The sequence below is a fragment of the Cyrtonyx montezumae genome, unplaced genomic scaffold (genome assembly GCF_038088225.1).
Source record: "Cyrtonyx montezumae isolate F1298 unplaced genomic scaffold, pur_monq_1.0 scaffold_32, whole genome shotgun sequence".
Lineage (NCBI taxonomy): Eukaryota > Metazoa > Chordata > Aves > Galliformes > Odontophoridae > Cyrtonyx > Cyrtonyx montezumae.
In genome coordinates this window covers 1,595,158-1,615,234 of record NW_027072037.1, presented here as the reverse complement: position 1 = coordinate 1,615,234, position 20,077 = coordinate 1,595,158, and the positions used below count along the sequence as shown (strand labels likewise).

Below are 20,077 nucleotides of genomic sequence, written 5' to 3'. Positions count from 1 at the left end.
CAACACGAGCTGTGGCAAAACATGGAGGTTTTGCAGTGCAGTGGCTGCTAACCCCAGGCTGCTAGCTTGCAGCTGGAGATTCTGATTTCGCTTACGCAGAAGTGTGAATCAATAATATTTTCCCATAAGCTCATTAGAGGAAAACTGCTGTCCTTTCCAATGTGGTCAGCATTTGTCTCCTGTCCTCATGATGCTCTCTAGCAAAATTCTTCCTGAGGTGGCAGCGAATCGACCCATGAAACTCAGATGAGAAAATGGGAGTGCTAGATGCTACAGAGCACATATGGCTTGACAGCATATGGTGCAAACCTCTTAAGTGTTGCAGCACTTGTTTCTTTAAGCATATGCTTGTTTGGGGTTGCATAGAAGCATTTTCTCCCTTTGTTTTTTTACTCACGCATACAACCAAAAGATGCCTTGAAGAGGGAGGAAGAAGTCACAGTGAAATAGTGTATTTAGGGAGCCCATACCTGTAGGTAACATTTCTCGTGGCAATGTGCAGTCTGCCTCCCAGCACAGAGCAGTGGGGATTTGAACTCAGGCCAAATTCTGCAGGACTTCTCAGTTTTCACCTTAGTTTTGAGATGCATTCCCTCTGTACTACCAGCAGAGTGACCTGACTTTGACTTCTGCCCGTGCTGACCCTTGCAGCAGCTGATTCCCGTTTCTCAAGGTATGGGAGAGGTGCAGTGCACACACTTTTGTCACTGAATTTAAGAAAGCCAGTGAGATCTCACTGCAGAAACCCATGCTGCTGCTTCTCAGCCAGAGAATCTCCCCAGTGCTTTTCATCTGCTGTTTGAGCACCATTTCTTGTAGGGATGCAGCTGGGCTTGATCTGAAACCTCCCAAATCTGCTTTCCTTGGAAGTTTCTCCTTGCATCTGGCTTTTCTTTGCTGGGACAGCCTTCACACAGCACAGAGTCGTGTCACAGGCCACTTTTTGAGAAGCTCTGAGCTTTTTAGTCTCTCTTTGCAGTTTTGATGACGGTGACAATGCACTGTGCTGCTGATGCAGGCCGGTGGTGGTGGTGAAGCCGTGAAGCACAACCCCATGGTGAATTTTGCTGTAGGTATTGGAGGCTGTGGACACTCCTCGATGGGATTCAGACAGCTTTCGGCCACAAACACAAGTCCAAAGACCAAAGGTTGTCTCAGCAGAGTGCTTCCAGCAAGCAGCCAAGAAGTGCCTGATGGATGCATCCCATTCTGAAAGTGCAGCCGAGCCACTGGGAATAAATCCTGTTGAGCTTCCATTAATTGCCAGCGTTTTCCTCTCTGCAGCCTGCCTACAGACAGCGAGCACGGCAAGAGTGCAGCCCGCAGCCCCCGCTGGCCGTAACGTTGCATTAGCACGGTTAAATATAGACAGCATCGACACGAGCAGGCTCTCCGTGCCTTGGGCAGAGGATCAGCCAGTAGGTCAAAGCTGATCCCATGTAACTGCTCCAATTTAGAGCCGTGGATTTGGGCTGCGTGCTCTCTCCAAGCGTTAAACCCGCGGGGATGGGGGGGGTTGCATTTGGGGGAAAGTCTCCTTTCCAGGGCACTTGGTCGCTTTGATTTTTGGGAGCTTGGAAGCAAATGCCTCATAGGAAAGGCTGCAGAGCAGGGAGATGTGAGGGGGAGATGCATTTAATTCCTCTGCAGGGGGAAGCAGGGACAAAGGGACACGGGAAAACTGCTTTGCCCTCAGCCAGCAGCTGCTGCTGCCCTGCAAGCAGCGGGGCCATCGCCCCGTGCATGACAAATGAATGAGCTTTAAATGGAAAAACACCACAGTAGAGCCCCTGTGCTCTAAATTAAGCCACCGCTGAGCCAAGAGGGGTGTTGGGTTTCTCACTCATCCTGTCCCCTCCAATGCTCCCACAGGACAGGGCAGCCTCGCTCAACAAATGCCACCTCAATCCCCACGCATCTCCACTTACACAGCAAAGGCTCCAAACCCCATCTGCTGGCACGGGATGAAGCCTTGGGTTTTAGAGCAGCTCATTTGTCAGCAAGAATAGTTACCTGTACTTTTTCAGGAAGGAAAGGGGACCTTGACAAGAAGGGCTAAAGGCAGCGGGCTTCAACTAGTGTAGGGTGTCGTCCTTGCCAAGTGCTGGGAGCTTTCTTCAGAGCACTTCCCAGGGCAGCAGGAGGTGCTGGGGGGGAGCGTGGGGCTTTGGTGGTATCACTGGGTGACACAGGGGGCAGGCAGGACTGTTCTGGGGGGCTGAAAGGTGTCCTCTGTGACCTGGGATGGAAGGATGGAGGGATGGAGGGATGGAGGGATGGAGGGATGGAGGGATGGATGGATGGAGGGATGGATGGATGGATGGATGGATGGATGGATGGATGGATGGATGGATGGATGGATGGATGGATGGATGGATGGATGGATGGATGGATGGATGGAGAAGCAGATGGGTGGGTGGATGAATGGAAGTTTGAAAGGATGGATGGAAGTTTGGATGGATGAAACTTTGAATGGATCAACATTTACATGGATGGATGTGTTTCCCCACATTCCCTTCTCCCAAGCTGTTCTGCTAGCAGTGGAGGTGCCTGCTGAGGTCCTAGCTGACAAGCTCCCAGCAGCACATGTGCATGGGCACACTTGGTGGGGGAACTTGAAGCAGTGTGAAACAACACATATGGTTTACTGTAACCCTCTCCCTCCATTCCACCCCATAGAGAGCTCCTCCAGCAGCAGGGAGACAGCAATACAAAGCAGGTAGAAGTGGCCAGGAGGAGCGTTGTCCCCATCTGACATCTCATGTTCATGCCATGCCCCGTTGGGATGGAGCCACACCACCTTCCCATTCCCCTGCACATGAAGGAAAGGAGTGCCTTCTGTTCACATGCCACATCTTCCAGCAACCCGACAGATGTTTGAAAATGCTGTCATTAAATCAGCTCGAGGCCATAAACAGCCCTTAGCCCTAAAGCTGCAGTCCTGGGGCAGTAAAACACAGTGGTGTTCCCCTGTGCTGCTGGTTGCATTAAAAATAAATCTTACTATATTAGAAAGGAAGAGCGGGTTTTTTCTTTTCCTAATTTTTTTTAATAATTTCTATAAATTAAAGCTAAATGATTTTTATCACCACGGTTCCCAGGGCTGCTCCTATGCTGCTCTTTCCATCCAGGCAGCTCGCAAATTCCTCGGGGTAAAAAAAAGAAACATAAAACTAGATGAAAGGGAAAGGAAGATAAAATAATGAGATAATGAAATCTAATAATGAAATACTAAAAATTAAGGGACCTACTTTCCTCCTTTCTCAAGCAGTGAGCGTGCTGAGGGCACCCAATGTGGAGCACACTCAGAGAGAAGGATTTGGAGGTGGACGCAGCTCTCCCTGCTCTGAGGTTTCCTGGTGTAATCTGGACATCCACCACGTGGCTGGCAGTGAGTAGAGGCTCACCACGGCCACGCTGCACGTGGCAAATTGTATTTCTTGTTTATCAACACTGATCTCTTAATTACACCTCCTCTGAGCACGTGGTCAATTATGACAGGGTGTGAGAAGCCCAGTCCTGGGTAGGGATGGAGATGTGGCAGGAAGATGAAGGCTTTGGGGTTTTTTTTCAGTGTTACTCCATTGAGTGGGCTCTGCCTTGCCCTCATCTATCCTCTTAGCACAGAGCTCCTGGGGTGGCTGTGCCACAGTTGCTCTCTCTGGAGCCCAGAAGGTGCCAGATCTCACCCGAACGCAGCCAGCCCATGGAAGTGTTGATCACAGCCCTCCTTGCTTCACTCCCCCAGCCCCACCTACAGCTCGTGGAGGTCAACCCCAGCAGGAGCTCGTAGGGAATGGGCAGAGAGAGCTCAGCTGGGCACACATTGCTCGGCCAACCCCAAAATCACACTGCCCGTGCCCCCATCAGCCCCTCGTCCCTTCTTTCAGCTGCACACAGGGTGCCTCAGTTTCCCCACCTGTGCACTGAGGTCGGCCTCGTGGGCTGGGAGAGCAGCCCCAGACCTGGCCCGGGTTGGCTTTGGCAGCCAGCTCAGGTCCTCTCCAGCAGCTGCGGTGACAGACAGCTCCTGAACCAGCCCCTCTGCAGCGCTGCTCTAAAATAAAAATACCTCCCGCTGCCGAGCTCCACTCCCAGCCAAACTTCCTCCGGGGGCACTCTGGGGGGAAAGGAGCCCCCCCAGATCCTCCTGGCCGGGCTGAGAGATGCCCTAGGGGAAGCCAGTAGCCCCTAAAGCTCTGCCTTGGGATTTGCTTTTTTGTCCCCTACTTTCCCAACCCACTCCTGTCCCCCAAGCCCTCAGGTTGCGGTGCAGGACGCTGGACCTCCCCACCTTGGCACTCCCCCGGGGCTCAAGGTCAGTAATGGGGAGAGAAATGGGTTTGGGGGGGAGTGGGCAGCCAGGGGGGCCCTTGGTGGGGGGGGGTGAGGATGCTGTGGGGGGTGGGGGGGGGAAACCCTGAAGGGGAAACGCTGAGCTTGCCCCCCCCCCCCGGCTTTGATGCAAATAAATAGCCACGCAAAATAAAATCCTTGAGAAGCACGAAAAAGGGATAAAAGCTCTCTAAAGCCGCATCTCCCGGTGCCCTCCTGCCGCACAGGGACTGCAGAGCGATAACAGCGTGCCCCCTCCCCCCTCCCCGAGCTCTGCAATGCCTGCTGACCCCAGATCCATCCCGCAGCTTTGCGCTGCAGATGTGAGTTCGCTTTTAATTGCTTAACGTGGAGCTCTGCTGATCAGGGGATGCTGGCAGGGCAGAGACACTGCCACCACGGGCTGAGGTGGCACCGAGGTGACAGAGACAGGGCACCCCCCCCCCCCAACCCCACAAGGATTTGGGCAGCTGACAACCCCCGGAGGAGACTGGAGGTTGGGATGGGAAATAGCATTGCAGTGCCGGGGTTAATTAGCACTGGCAGGAGTAATTAGCCCACGGCTTTGGGAACACCCCCTTGACCACATGCACATGCTGAGAGCTCAGGGCAAGGCAAAACCCCAGCAGAAAGGGGACAGGGGGTGGGGAAGGGGAATGGGAGCATTGCTCTGCATCCCCTCCAGCACTGCACCTTTGGGCTCGACCTGCATCCCACCAAGAAGCGAGGGGTGATGCAGGAGGGACCCCATCCAACATGGGGATGGGTATGTGCCTAAATCCTGGATCCTGGCTGGGTTTGGGGCTCCCCCAGTGCTCAGTTGGTGCTGTTTGCTCCTCTTCTTCTTCCAGCACACATGGGAGCCCCCAGAGCAGGGTGGCTGAGGACCAGCAGTAACTTAGGGTATCTGTGGGGTGGCTGAGCCCTTACCTCTCAGGCTTTATTCCCTCTCCTTTCCCAGGTCTGAATCCCCTCCACCCACCCTAACTCACAGTGATGGGGGTTAAGACGATGCTGCCCAGCCATGAGCTGGGATTCTACGCTCTTGTCGTGACCTGTGCTGTGCTGTACAGTGGCAGTGGTATCTTTGAGGCATCCAGAGGTAACATCCCCCATTGTGTCCCTCCCCTCCAGCAAGAAGGAAGGATGCAACATCCTTATCAACATCAGCTTTATTTATTTGGGGAGGATAGCAACTTGGGAGCCCTTTAGAGTGCATCCAAAGGGATTTAATATCCACTGCTTTCAGCCTGGCTGCTCACACGGCCCCATTCCCATGGCTCTCCAGCATTGCCCCTAGTGTGCCACCACCCTGCCCTAACAGTGTCATTTCCCAATGGAAATGACAATTTGCCTCGAGGCAGAAGAAATGTACCCCACCAAGTGGGAACCCGTGTGGGAGTGGTTGACATTCCTGACTCCTGGTTTTCCATTGGAAATGGGCATTTTTAGAATGGGGGTGTTTGGGCCCACATGGCTCATCCTCATGGGGAAGAAGACTCCTTGCCTTGCCAAAATGTAGCTCCCTCTTTGCTTCTGTCACTGTGGTTGAAAAAGACCTCTGAGATCCCCAAGCCCACCATGCCCACTATGTCCCTCAGTGAAACACCTCCAGTTTCAGTGACCCCACCACCCCCCTGGGCAACCTGTGCCACTGCAGCACCACTCCTACAGAGAATCAATTGTTCCTGTTATCCAACCTGAACCCTTCTCCCCATGACTCTCATTCTTCTGCAGACAACATGAACAGGAAGGCCTTTCGGGATGGCATCAAGCCGGGCTGGCACTACTTTGGCAGAAAGATGGTAAGGGGAGGAAGCAGAGCTCTTGTTCTGCTACGAATGCTTTTGAAAAGTCCTTGTGTATTTTCTCAGCAGTGAATGTAGTCAGGGAAATAGTAGCCCTGCAGCACAGAGGATGCTCTGGTTTGTGTGCACTAAGACATGCTCATGTCACTCCCTGGATTTTATGGCAAAGCTGAAGTGCTTGGGAGCCCTGGGGTGGAAACTGGGAAGAAAGGCCCCAGCATCCGTGTGCTTTCCTCTTGAAATGGGCATTGGGGTGGGAGCATGGAGGCTGGGGACCCTAAAGCAGCTGGTGCTGCTCCCGCAGGACGTAGCTGACTTCGAGTGGGTGATGTGGTTCACCTCCTTCAGGAACGTCATCATCTTCACGCTCTCAGGACACGTCCTCTTTGCCAAGGTCTGCTCCATGACGGTGCCACAGGTGAGTCAGGGCTGGAGAAAAGCACTGGGGTGGTATGGTGTCCGTTGAGCAGGTATGGGGAGATCTTCAGGATGGATGGGGAAGAGGGAGGGTTGGGGGCTGCCACCCCACTGATGATTTCCCCTCGCAGCACCGGGCCGTGGTGTACATGCTGTATGGGATGCTGGCTGTGCTGGGCAGCATGGGGCTCGCCTACCTGATGATCATCCTGTCCCACTGCCTCATCCTCTACTCCGTGGCACTGGCCAAGCAGAAGTGGCTCTGCTATGCAGCCGGGCTCTGCTGCCTTGCCTCCATCAAGCTGGAGCCCTTCAGCTCCTGGCAGGTAGGTGCCATCCTGGACCTCCCCTCTGCCTCCCATCTCTCTCCTTAGGTTTACCTCCTTGGGTGTCCCCAGACCTTGAGTCCTTTTCCTGGCCCTGTGACAGCTCATGCAGGGTGTGAGAGCAGGGGGCTGTTATAGCACTGAGCTCATGAGTGGTTCCACGGGGGCTGTGTCACATTCTGGTGGTTTCCTCCTTGCTGCCTCAGCAGCAGTTTGTCAGGTGACCCCAAGTAAGGTATTTTCTTCCCCTGTGCCTCAGTTTCCCCACCCACCACGCAGTGCTGGATGAGTTCAGTGATGTTCATGCCTACCTGTCCCGTTAAAGACTTTCTCTCTTGGGCAGGTGGGGAGAAGCCCAGGGAGAACCTTATAAAGCCATGCAGTCCCTCTGAAGGGCAGTACTGCCCATCCCTGCCCATCATCACCTCCTGAAGTGTGTTTCTGCCTCCACATTGGGCTTCCACCACTTCCCTCCTCCCTCTGGGGAGGGCTCTGTCCCGGGACAATTCCCATCCAGATCACAACCACATCTTCACCAAGTGACTGTGGGGCAGGTTGGCTAAGAGGACCTCCTGCTCCTCTGGGATGTAGGAGCCAGACTGAAAACAGAGCCCCAGCTTTCTCCCCAGCTCATTAGCTGCAGGAATAATTGCCAGAGCATAATTAGGGGCTTTGCCAACCACCCTGACTGTGGATGTCTTCTGCAAAGTGAGGGAGCACCAAAGTGACACCGCATGCCCGGTGGTAACTGTCTGTTTCTCACCCAGAGTGGATTTGTAACAGGAGCTTTTGATCTTCAAGATGTCCTTTTCTACGGTGGAAGCGGCTTCACCATCATGCGCTGCATGAGCTTTGCTCTTGAGAGCTCCGAGAGGAAGGAGGGCATCTTCTCCATCTTCGACCTCCTCAAGTACAACTTCTACCTTCCCTTCTTCTTCTTTGGGCCCGTCATGACGTTTGACCAGTTTCACACCCAGGTGAGTGTCCCCATGGCTTCCTTGAGTTGATCTGCGTGAACTGAAGGTCTATAAATCCCCACTGTTGGCCACAGTGAAGGGGTAAGTGCTCATAGAAGTCATGCAGTCTGTGGCCACAGCCCAGGCTGCACAAAAATGCTGTGCTTTTTGGTGAGGGGTGAAAACGGATGGGTTTTTCACCTTCCCTTTTGCTTTTTTGGCCATTTCTCCTCACCAACACCAGGAGGAGGAGTTTGTCGTGGTGAAAGTGCCGTGTTGGGACTGAGGGCAGGAGAGCATTGCACTGCTGCGTTTTGGCAGCCTACGTTCCAATGCTTCCTCTGATCCAGATGAGCAGGCTTGGACATCTCGCACATTGCACACAGCCAAGGGGGCTTTGTGAAGGGCAGACTCCAAAGAGCAGAACCCTGGGCTGCCAGCATCCGGGTTCTTTCACATCCAAAGGTCAAGCCACTGCTTTTCCAGTCCTAGGATCCTTCTACACCAATGATCAGCCTTGGTTGTCCAAATAAGCTAGTATAGCTTGCTGATGTGCCAGGAAGCCCAGCTAATGATTACTACCTCTGCTTCCTTTTAGAGAATGTTATCTTTTAATAATTTGGGGGCTCTCTTTGAAACCTGGATGCAAAAACATTTCAGATATTCTTTCATGAACTCAGAACACAGCCCAGGCTGTGTTTCTACTAAGGACACTCAAGTGTGTATAAATCTGGACACTGGAATTGCCTACAAGACACGAGCTCCCATCACCCTGCAAGTGATGTGAGAGGGTCTTTGTTTCCTTCTCCTTCCACGCAGTCCCAGATCGGGATGTTTATAGACACGTAATGAGCAATCTCATCCTTTCCTGCCTAAAACCCTGTCCCCAAAGGCACAGTGAGAGAGTCCAACCCCTTTCCCACCCCACAGCCAGGGGACCAGCCTTGGCCTGGACACCACTGCCACCTCCTGGCTAGGTGCCACCCTGCACTGCTTGCCCGGCAGCTAATTGTAGAGCTAGTTCCTAATTGCCCAACAGTAATTATAGAGGCAGACAGATTGAGTCCTTTCCCCAGACTGGGATGTATGGCTTCATTATGGAACGGATCTGTCTCCCTGGCTCCTACTGGTGCTGCGTCCTGGAAGGGCCCTTGCAGTCCCCACGGATGGTGTGACTCCATGGAATCACAGATTCATTCAGGTCAGAGAAGACCCCTGAGATCCCCAAGCCCAACCCCAGCCCACCCCACCGTCCCCACTGACCATATCTCTCAGTGCCACATCTCCACGGCTCTGGAACATCTCCAGGGACTGTGACTCCACCACCTCCCTGGGCAGCTGTGCCAATGCATCGCCACTCTTAAAGAGAGGAAATTTTTTCTAATATCCATCCGTGGCTTGGACAGCCCCTCTCAGTCTGTCTCTCTTACTGAGAGTAGGGGAACAAACTCATTCTGTGGGACTGAAAATGTTGGGGACAGAGACTCAGTCCCCATGTCCTTTCCTGCTTTCTTCTCCAACTCAGCGGCCTCTGCATCCTTAAAGCACTTGGTGTATAACAGACAGGAGAAAATCTGGCAGAGGCTTTAATTCTCAGGAATCCTCTGGTTCTGTCGGCAGGGCTGGTGTGGCAGCATGCACATTGCTTTGAGAGAACTCCCACCTCTCACCAGCAATAAAGGGAGAGTCATAAGCATAAGAGGATTTTGAATACAGCAGCAATTCTTACAGCAACGTGGGGAAGCGAGGCCATCAGTCAGATGGCCTCAGAACATTTTCAGGTTTAGTTGGATATTGTAGATTACGGATAGAAGTGTAGGCACAGAAAACAAAGAAATTGTATCTCAAACTATCAGAGGAAGAATGTAATACATTCAATTGGCCCATGAAAAATTGATTGGGCAGGTTTTGGAAAAACCCAACCCTAAGAAACTGCTGTAGTACATATAAGGGAACATAAAAAGGAGACTCTTTTGGAGTGTGGGGAAATAGAGTTGCCAATGATAAAGTGAAGGTGGCTGCTTTATTCTCAGAAAAAGCAATGATATTGTCTCAGGTGCCTGAAATAAAGCCACACTCTATCCTATACTGATCTCTGCCTCAACAGCTCATTGTGAACAGCGAATCCTGCAGCTGTTCTGTAAGAAAGTTGAATAAAGGCTTGTACCTTAGTGCTAGAAGTTTTCCACTGTAAAAACACCGTCTAACACTCACACTTAGTGACCTATGCAAAGGTCAACCCTAAGCTAAATTGATATCTTGAGCATGACCCCAAGGAGAGATCCTAAACTTCACCTCCTTGATTATGGTGTTTACCCTATTGAGGATGTTTCCTCTTCTTGTGGATACATCCCTTGGGTCTTCTTTAAGCAACAGGGATTTGGTCAGTGTATGTCATGGTGTGATTCCTAAAGATGTCCCTAAATTCATAACTTGAGTCTCTGTTTGCACCCTGAATGTTTCTCCAGTCCTGCTTCCCACCTTGCCCCCAGCTCAGCCCTTCCTGCTTTGCCATCCTGGCAGGTGAGCACCCGAGATCTGCGCCGCAAAGATGATGAGATGAGGAACATTCGGGTCCACGCCCTCCTCCACGTGGGGGCCATCATTGCTGTGGACATCTTCTTCCACTTCTTCTACATCCTCACCCTCCCCTCAGACCTGAAGTTTGTGAACCGCCTCTCGGACTGGTCCTTAGGTGAGTGGTCATGGAGGGATATCCTGTGCTCAGCTTCAAGGCAGTGGTGAGCAGTTCAGATCTCCATCCTACTCCATCGAGGAGCATCAACAGTGCCCATGTTGGATGTATTTGAGTAGAGTACCTCTTCTTCCCACTGAGCTCTTTGTCATCCCCATTGCCTTTGCATGGAGCTCAGCACCCATAAAATCAGCTCCATGTTATTGCAAGGGGCACATCTGGTGCCTTCAGTGCCTTCACAGGTGCTCACCTACTCTGAGTATCAGGGTAAGGGTTTTGTGAGCTGTTGGAACGACCCCAGGGCTGAAGCATGGGTTGGAAAGAAGCAGTTCAGGGCAGTTGTAGCTGTTTTATTCAGCTGCTAGAGAGTGGTAGAGGAAGGTAGGCCCTTCTTGGTGGCTGGCACAGAATAAGCAAACATATTGAGCTCTGAGCAGGTCTGAACCAGGGTCTTCCAGAAGCCAAATTCTCAGGATGAGTAATGGTAGCACACTGGTGTTCAGCTGGCAGCCGGGTGGAAGACTTCAGCTGCCCCAGTGATGCCCAGTGGCAGAATCTGAGATGCCACAGAGTATGTGACACCCACACCAGCCTAGAGCAGTCCCATGTCTCTGTAGAGTGGCACTTGAAGGCCAGGAGGAAATCCTAATGCAGCTGTGATGGCTCCAGAATTGATTTATGGCGTCCTAAGAGACCTGGATGTCCTGATCAAATATATGTTACTTCAGATGGAGCTGTGCAGGCTGACCATGTCTACCAGATCTGCTTCATCCACAGTGGGAGCTCAGGTGGCACTGTGGCTCCCAGACTAAAACCTCTTCACCCATTTGACTCCTGTTTTTGCTCCAGCTGGCTTGGCCTATTCCAATTTGGTGTACGACTGGGTCAAAGCTGCTGTCATGTTTGGGGTCATCAACACTATTGCCAGACTGGACCACTTGGACCCACCCCAGCCCCCAAAATGCATCACCATGCTCTACATCTTTGCAGAAACGTGAGTACTCTGTGTATGTAGCTGATGGAATATGGTATGTTTGACCCTAAGAAAATGAGCGTGGAGATGAGGAGGTCTGAGTTGTGTTTCTGAGCAGCTGCCCTATAGGTTGACCATACTGAAAATACAAACTAGACTTGGCCATAACCCAAGGAAATATTCTTGGGCAGGGAGTGATGATAGGGAGGGAGGTTAGCAGGATCACACAGTCACAGGACTTATTCAAGGAAGGAGCACGGAGATCCACTGTGAATGAGGTTCAAAGTAAACCTCGCTGGGGGACCAGGCACCTTCTCTGGTTGGAAAGGTGTATTAGACCATGTGTTCTAACATGCTTTTTGCCATCTGTATTGTAGGCATTTTGACAGAGGGATCAACGACTGGCTGTGCAAGTAAGTGTCTGCTCAACCATCTCTTGTCTGCTTTGGAGTCTCCTCTTTCATTATATGGTAGTGATGTATTTAATATCCTTCATCCCAAAGATAAGAAGCCCTTACTTTGGGGTGAATCCCATGCAGTCAGATTAGGTCTTTTTATCCCACAGACCATTGAACTAATCAAAATGAAGTACAACAGCCCATCCAATTCTTCTTATCAACCATCTACCTACAGGAGAGAAAAAAGGTGGCATTTTTTCCTCAAGAAGCTCTAGTTCTGTTAGGAACATGAACCATGAATTAGCCAGACTACAGCAACAATCCATTTCCTGCTAGAACATGTCAGCCAAAATATCTTCTCTTTCTCACTGGAGCACTCTAGACTGACAAGTTTGTGAGGAGCACGTAGTGGGCAAATGTGGGAGAAGGGGTTTTCCTTGACTATGGGGAGGACCAATCACTTTTATTGGCCATTAGGTATGTGTATGACCACATTGGTGAGAACCACGACAACATCGTGAAGGAGCTAATGGCCTCCATTGCTACCTTTGCTGTCACCACTCTGTGGCTGGGACCCTGTGAGATTGTTTACATCTGGTCTGTCTTCAACTGTTTTGGCCTCAACTTCGAGCTCTGGGTGCAGAAGTTCTTCCAGTGGGAACCCCTCTCCAAACTGGAGGTGAGCAGATGTGCTGTGAGCACGTGGGGGGGAGTTTGGTGGTCCTGGGGACAAACTCTGCTCCTGGAAACACCTATGAGTGTCGGGAACTCATATATCTTTAGACAAATGAGATCCATTCAGCTGAGGCTGAAGAGCAACATCCCTGATGATGCCATGCGGGTCCATGGCTGGGCTTCCTACAGTACTTTCCTACAGACTTTATCAACATTATGACCATGTACTGCCCAGAGAGCTGGGAGTGCCCCATCCCTGGGAGTGCTCAAGTCCAGGTTGGATGGGCTCTGGGCAGCCTGAGCTGGTGGGGGCACTCAGACTATGGCAGGGGGTGAGAGGTCTATGTGCCATTCTTTGATGCTGTGATACAAGCATGATTATGCGAGAGAAGGACAACCCTGGTGCTCTTTATCCTTTGATTTCCTGCGTGGTGTCACCCACCTAGAGCAAATCCCCACATACCCCTATGATATTTCATGGGAGGTTTAGGCAGAGGATGAAGCATTCCTAGAGAAAAGAAGTCCAGCAGCACCAGGACTGCAGCTCCAGCGAGGCACTGAAATAGCACAGATGGATTCCAAATCTGAGGTCTGTCCATAGGAAATGTTTATACATTTCCATACAGAAATCATTTGCTCTTCTTGTTCTGCAAAAAGCTTTGGCATTCTGAGTGCTTTTGATCTGACTTCTGATAAAAGCAAATATTTAGAACGGATTGTTTTCCAGCCACTCCAAAGCTTAGTGCCCCATCTTTGTTTGGGACCAAGATGACTCAGAGATGCAGTTGGAAAAAATTCCATTCTGGGAACAATTTTCTTGTTTATTTGTTTTTCCCAACCCAAAGCCTGGGGGTCCTACACTGATTCAGTAAAGACCCCTTGTGAATAAAAACATGGGAAGGCAATCCTGTTTGCTCTGCTCATTGAACTTTTGATCAGATTAAGGCACCCACAGGCAGTGAAATCTCCCTCCCCACGGCGCTGCAGCTCTCAGCACTAAGTGGCCTGGGGATGCATTGTGCTCTTACAAGATTGCTGTCAACCACTTCCACACTCCTGGGGAGTGGGAGTGACCAGGATGTAGGGCTGACAGTAATCCCAACAAATAGCATTCATCTGCCTTGAGGAATGGCAACGGATGAAGAGAGGAGTACCCAGAATGAAACCGTGTGTACCGTCCTGATGGATTTTGGCTGTTGTTGGACCAACTTCTCCTTGCAGCCTGACTTTCCCTCACTCTCTGTCCCTCTCTCCTACGTAGGCCAAAATGTCAGCGGCCACATCTCGGCGGATTAGGGCAGCTTTTGGGGCGGTGAATTTCTGGGCCATTGTCCTCTACAACATCCTAGCCCTCAACAGTCTGGAGTTCGCACTGCTGGTCACCAAGAGACTCCTCGTGACAGGTAAGGTGCCACTGGCCTTCCCCACTGAGCAATCCCTGTCCTCGTGGGCAGACACAGAGTGTGGGGCTGCCAAGTCCTGACCATTGCTCTGCTCCCAACCATGTCCGTTCTGTGAAAGGTGTAAAAATACAGTTTCTTAGATCCCATCTGGGTTGATGTCTGGACTAGAGGATCTTATTGGTTTTTTCAACCCTAACGATTCTATGATTCATGCCAGTTCTTTGAGGTGCAAGCTGCCTTCCAGATGTGTTTGCTGTGACTTGCAGAGGTTGCAGTCGGGAATCTCTCCCAGTTGGGCTGAGACCCTGGATGCAAAACAATCCTTTTGCTGGAGAAAGGGATTTACTTGTCCTATTTAATTTCCATTTTCTTTAGTAGCTCTTCCTGAGCCAACCTGAAGGTGATGAGTACAAATCCTTATGCTAGTCTCCTTATGAACAGAATTATCTACACTTTCCTGTTGGCAGATGCCGGCAGTATTTTGGAGTCTTCTCGAGCAACTCATGGTATATATAAATAGCCACCTGGAATCCATGTCCTCCAACCCTCTTTGGGACGGGGCTGGCTTAGGAAATGGATAATGTGACTTGCTGGGCTCTGTGTGCCAGAAGTGCCTGCCCGCTGAGCTAGCTGGCTTTTGTGGGTTGCATTATTCATTGCAGAGGTCCTGTTTTAGCAGGTACAAAGCCTGTGCCTCCTATCTGCTGTGGATACCCAGCTTGTTGTTACAAACGCCCATGGGCCCTTCCTAAGTAGAAGGCATTTCCCAGCTCTTGTTACTTATCAAGGTGACAAAAACATGTGTTTCTATGTAGGGATGGGACTAAGCTGAGGTTAACCCTCAGTGTCACCAGGGTCCAAAGCTTCCAGAAGTCTGCAGTGCTGAACAAGGATGAGTGTTGGCAGGTTGCATGGGCACAAATCCAACTGCTGAGACTGAACTCAACAGACAAAGCAGGTCTGGGGGTCAAAAAAAGCAAAACTCCAGCACGTTCTCTCAACATTAACTGTAGTCCAGGATGCCCTCATGGGTTCAGGCACTTCTCCGTCTAAAATCAGCCCCTGGGGATTTCTCTCCTCTCTGTGAAGCTGTTGGTTTGTATCCACAAAGGAAAACTACTTGAGCCATGAACCTCTGGGACCCCCCCACACCCACCCAGGGGGCAGAGGTGCCTGAGAAGAGTTGGCCCCATAAGCAGCACATCAAGTTGACCATGTCTCCTTCCACCTTTAGGTTTCCCTGTCAGCACTTTGTCCATCTGGTTCATCACATACTGCGGAGTGCAGCTGATCAAAGAGCGTGAACGCATCCTGGCCATGGAAGAGGAGAAGAGTGACAAACCCAAGGCAGAGTAGAGGAAGACCTCAATGGGCTTGCCCCAAAACCTGGACTCCCCTCTGACTGCCTCTGCCAGGCCAGCTGCTGGCAGGGGCTCTCCAAGCACTCCTGGCAATCAGACTGCTGTAGCTCACCCATAGAGAAGTCATCTGGAAGGCACATGCCACCCCTTTGCTGCAGGGGTCTCCTGTGGCACAGCGAGCATTTTGCTGGCTCCCCACACATGGTGGACCACTGAGATAGGCTCCTGAGACACATCTTTAAGTCTCCATCCTTTTTCTGACCCTTTGGCACCATGCAGACCTAGAGATTTCACTCTCTGCTCCACATAACACCCAATCCACCAGCATTTGGCTCTCCCACAGGACCTGCAGCCCAGATCTCCCATTTCCAGGTCGCTTTCAGCCAAAGCATCCCATTTTTCTTTTGCTACAAGAAATGGTCATCGTATACTGCAAATGGCTCAACATCTGGGGCTGTGCATTAAGGACTGTGAAATAGCTCAGCACAATGTACGCCCACCAAGAGGCTCATAAATAAATAAGAAGAGTCTCTTATAGCAAAAGGAAAGAGGTTCAGGAACTGCACATGGAAGAGTAATTGTCTTCCCACTGCTGTCAGCAGAGTGATGTCTGTTAGTATCTCAAAACAGGTCCCTTCAGTCCTAAATATCTTGAGAAATGATTTAGTGCCAGCCTCAGGCGTGGTGAGTGGCAGTGCAGGGGGCACGCCTGCTTCACAGACAGAGCACTTATTTGCATGCCATGGACAAAGGTTTAAGCTACATTCCCATCCATGGCCGAGGGCTCAGAGCCAACTCTCGGCCACCTCCAGCCACCCAGCCCGACTTCGGTGCACGCAGCCTAAGCCTGTGCTGCATGAGCACACACACACACACACAATCAAAGGAGAGGGGCACCGAATGAAGGGCAGCACTTTGTGGTGGAGGGGAAGTGCCTGATAGCCTCCTTAGAGAAGTAGACTTTGGAGCATTGTATGGGAAGTGCATTAAATAAATGACCCCACGGTGCCTTGGGGAGGGTTTGTCACCGAAAGCAGCTCCAGCCCTCTTGCAGTTTACAGCAGCTTTCAGTGGCCTTATGTCTGATTGATGTCAGTGTGTGGTGAGGGTAGAATCTGGACCACTTCACAACACGGGTTGAGATGCTTGGTGCTGCTGTGTTCTGGCTTCCCTGTGGATGAAGCAGGAATGGTTCCTCGTCAGCTTTCAGCTCTGCCAAAGTGACTGACAAAGTCCCTGATAAATGTCATTTATTTATGTAGTAAAAAATCGTTGGACATCTATGGTGCCTACCAATCATCAGTGTTGTGTTGCTATGATTCCAGTGACCCCTGGGTGACAGGCTGCCTCGGGAACTGGGAGATCCAGGGGCCTGTTTGCAATTTTGACACCTGCTGGAAGAGCAGCGAGGTATTGTGCCTTGGTTGCATCTCCAGTCACATCCAAAGAACCCCTTCAGTTGCCAGGTGCACCTTTTTTAAACAGAAGTCTGCCACCAGACCTTTGGCAGGCACATCTCCAATGCCTCAAATTTACTCTGTACCATCAAGCCAGCTTCGATGTGTTGTGCCCATTCCTAGCTTAAAATCCAATTCTTCTTCCCCATGCAGGTGTCTGCAGACAGCCGAAGCCTCCCTGAGCTGCAGGGTCTGAGGGCTCTGTCGTTTGGGGCATCCCTGGGTGCACAGGAAGGGAAAGAGTCACCATCTGCTGGTGTTGGAGAGGATGATTCACATGGCAAAACCGATGACTCTGCACTGTCCTCCCAGCCTGGGTAGTCTGGGATAGAAAATAACCCATTCACTAAGGATCTAAATTTACTCAGCAGTTACATCTAATGACGCTGTCAGAAGCTAATCTTGGACACTGATAGAGCAATCTGCTGGAGAACAGCTCATGGGAGAGCTTTGCCCACCTTTGCCAGGAGTCTCCTTGGTTATCACTGCTCTTAGAAACCCAGAGGGGTCCTGTGGGCCAGGAGCACCAAAGCACTGCTATCACGGCCATGTCTCACTGCTCAGCCTCGTGTAGAAGACCCTCAGCTTCAGCATATGCTGCTGGGGGAAGTATCTAATCCAACCTTATTATTACCTGGCTGGGAAAGCAAGAAAAGCAATTTTTTTTTGCTACAATTACAAATCCAGATGAGTAGTTCTACACTAGACACCTTTCTTCACCCAACGCAGCTATAATTCTTCCACACACCTTTTTTGTTGTTGTTCTAAAAATATGTATGAGATGGAGCAATCTTCCTACATTTCATCCCCTAAGGATGGTTTATACATGTTTCTACTCACTCACTCTCATCCTGAGTGGGGTGACTGTTGCCTGTTTGGAGACTTAAGTCCGTTGGTCATTGGGTGCCTGCTGTAGTCCCATTAGATCAGGATCCACTGGCAGAGAGACATCAGAGATGCCCAACTCACAGGTGTCAGTGCTGTCACAGGCCTACACAAGGATGGCATCCATCTTCACCAGGAGGAGGAGGCACTGGGAACATTAAAAGATATCTAGGATGAATTCACGATTTAAGTGAATGGAGAAAGATAGACCTTAGCAGAGTCCACTCATCTCAGACAGCTGTCCAGCTTGGGTGCGGTGACTCAACTCCCAAAGGTGAATCGACTTCCTGTGGTCATAGGGAGCATAAACAACAGCCCCAAGGTGGGAGAGCCAAGACCAGGTGGAATAACCACGGTGTCTCTGAGGCATTTCAGTCCTCTGACAGTTCATCTGGGTCTCCTTTCATCAAAATCTAGAACTTGATTCATTCTAGGACTGGATTCATTTCGGAGTCTCAATCTCTAAAGTGATGAGACACCTACACCAAGATGGATCAGTGCTCTCCTGCACTCACACAGCCACTGTTGCTCACGGTTTTGAGTCCATCTCCTATCTCCTACCAGTGCCAGGGTGGGATATTCACCTGTGCCACAGCCAGTGCCCATTTCCAATCAGCTGCACAGGCAAGAGACAAATACAAGTTTGTATTTTCTATAGGGGCTGCCATGTTGGGTAGATCTCACTGCATTTATCAGTGCCACCTTATGATGATGAGCAGTGAGAGGAGATAGCATCTCATGATGTGAGGAAGGAAAGCTGGGGTGGCAGCAGCCACTGAGCAGCACAGAGAGAATGAAAACCAGTCAGGGCTGAGGGAAGATCGAAGGCAGAGGAGGAAAATTCCAAACAATAGCGTGACCACCTTGGAAAAGTGAAACACTAACACAGAGGGAAGGGAGAGGGAAGGATGGGGCTGTCCAGCCCCAGATATCTGGAAGCAAATGAATATTGCTGATGGGTGACACAGCTGAAAGATCAGTGCTCGTCCTCTGGTCCTGTCTCTGATCCTGAACTGGTGATATGAGCCGAAATCAGCACATGATTACGGCCCTGCTATATTAGTGCTGCTGGGATGCTGCTGGAATCTCACCAGTACGACTTCATCCAGAGTCATCCCCTCCCTCATTACCCAGATAACCATCATGTCACAAAGCATATTTATCAACATGCCCATGCCAGAGCGAGGGGTTATGTGGCTTTAAATACACTAAGAAGAGCGTGGCTAATAGCTTTGCATAGATCTAATTAATTTGTTAATTAAATCTGTGCCATCTCTGAGTGTCAGAAAGCCCAAAGGGTCCACAATAACAGAGATAAAACAGACTCTTGTAGAAGTTTTAACATAATTATAAATAACCACAGTTACTCTGCTCACCTATGTCTGTCCAAACCAACCTTCCTTGTGAACTCCTTGGGAATTGCTGGGCCTGGAGCAGCCATCTGAGGCCCCATGAGGCTCTGTGATTCCCATGGACATTCAAGCAGGACACAGAACCTGACAGAGCCCTTGCAGTGCACGCTGAAGGTCACTCGTGGTCCCACTGCGCCCCTAGGCTTCACGTTGGGGGTTGAACCCCACTAGAACCCAGCAGAAGTTCCCAAACTCACAAGTAGATACCCGCTCCTAGGTGTCTCTGTATTTGGTTCTGCCTCATATGCTTCAATGACATGTGGAAACAATTAATTTATTAGTGATGAGGTGTCCAGAGACTGCAGGTGGGGCCAAAGTACATGTTGCAGACAAAGCAGAGCCGTTCCTCTCCCAGACTCATGAAGCCTCCTCCTCTAGACAGGCTTTTAGTGACTGCCACCATATATGAGTTATTTATAAATCAACAACTCTTATCTTCGTTCCCCCTCCCCTTCCAGACCCTTCAAAAGTGACTCCAGAGGAGAACAAAGGACAAACCTGCACGGCCCTGGGGACGAGCTGGACTCAGGGATGCCACAGCGCATGGATGCTCCCTTCTTGCATCTTTCCAGCTTGGATTCACAGTCTGTTTTTACCACCGCAAAAGATGTAGCGGTTGGGGAATGTTCTGTTTAGCAGTGTCAGAGGTCTCATCCCTGCCATTCGTGACCCAGAAGGCAGATTAGGGTGTTTGATTCATCCAGAGGATGTTTCCCAGGAGTGGGGAGGTGCCATAGGGTCGCACACGTCCTCCCATCATGGGATGCAGTGACTCATCGACTGACGGACGGTTCCTGAAGCATCCAGGCTGAGGTACAGCTGTTCCCCAGTCCCCTCCCTCCCCCCTTGTCCAGTGTGTCATATTAAGGGGTGATCGTCTTACACATGCTCCAATATGGATTCCTTAAGCTTTGTAGCACGGTGGCTATATATAAAGCCCTACACTGGAAGCTGAAGTACACAGACAGCTGCGATA

General features: G+C 50.8%; 1 protein-coding gene across 1 annotated transcript; it reads left to right on the top strand.

Annotated features, from left to right (window-relative positions):
- The first annotated feature begins 4,221 nt into the window (after nucleotides 1–4,221).
- HHATL (hedgehog acyltransferase like) lies at nucleotides 4,222–16,175 on the top strand. Its single transcript, XM_065745010.1, has 12 exons — nucleotides 4,222–4,318; nucleotides 5,297–5,437; nucleotides 6,073–6,140; nucleotides 6,448–6,561; nucleotides 6,692–6,886; nucleotides 7,654–7,863; nucleotides 10,366–10,537; nucleotides 11,387–11,531; nucleotides 11,888–11,923; nucleotides 12,386–12,587; nucleotides 13,845–13,986; nucleotides 15,221–16,175. Exons 2-12 carry the CDS (start codon nucleotides 5,332–5,334, stop codon nucleotides 15,340–15,342), a joined length of 1,512 nt encoding a protein of 503 aa, XP_065601082.1. The 5' UTR covers nucleotides 4,222–4,318; nucleotides 5,297–5,331; the 3' UTR covers nucleotides 15,343–16,175.
- The last annotated feature ends 3,902 nt before the right edge of the window (nucleotides 16,176–20,077 follow it).

Excerpts from the sequence above, each read along its gene's own strand:
- HHATL (XM_065745010.1), top strand. The coding sequence starts at position 5,332 with ATGGGGGTTAAGACGATGCTGCCCAGCCATGAGCTGGGATTCTACGCT. Across the intron at positions 5,438-6,072 it reads TATCTTTGAGGCATCCAGAG|ACAACATGAACAGGAAGGCC; the intron begins GTAACATCCCCC and ends ATTCTTCTGCAG. Across the intron at positions 11,532-11,887 it reads CTCTACATCTTTGCAGAAAC|GCATTTTGACAGAGGGATCA; the intron begins GTGAGTACTCTG and ends TCTGTATTGTAG.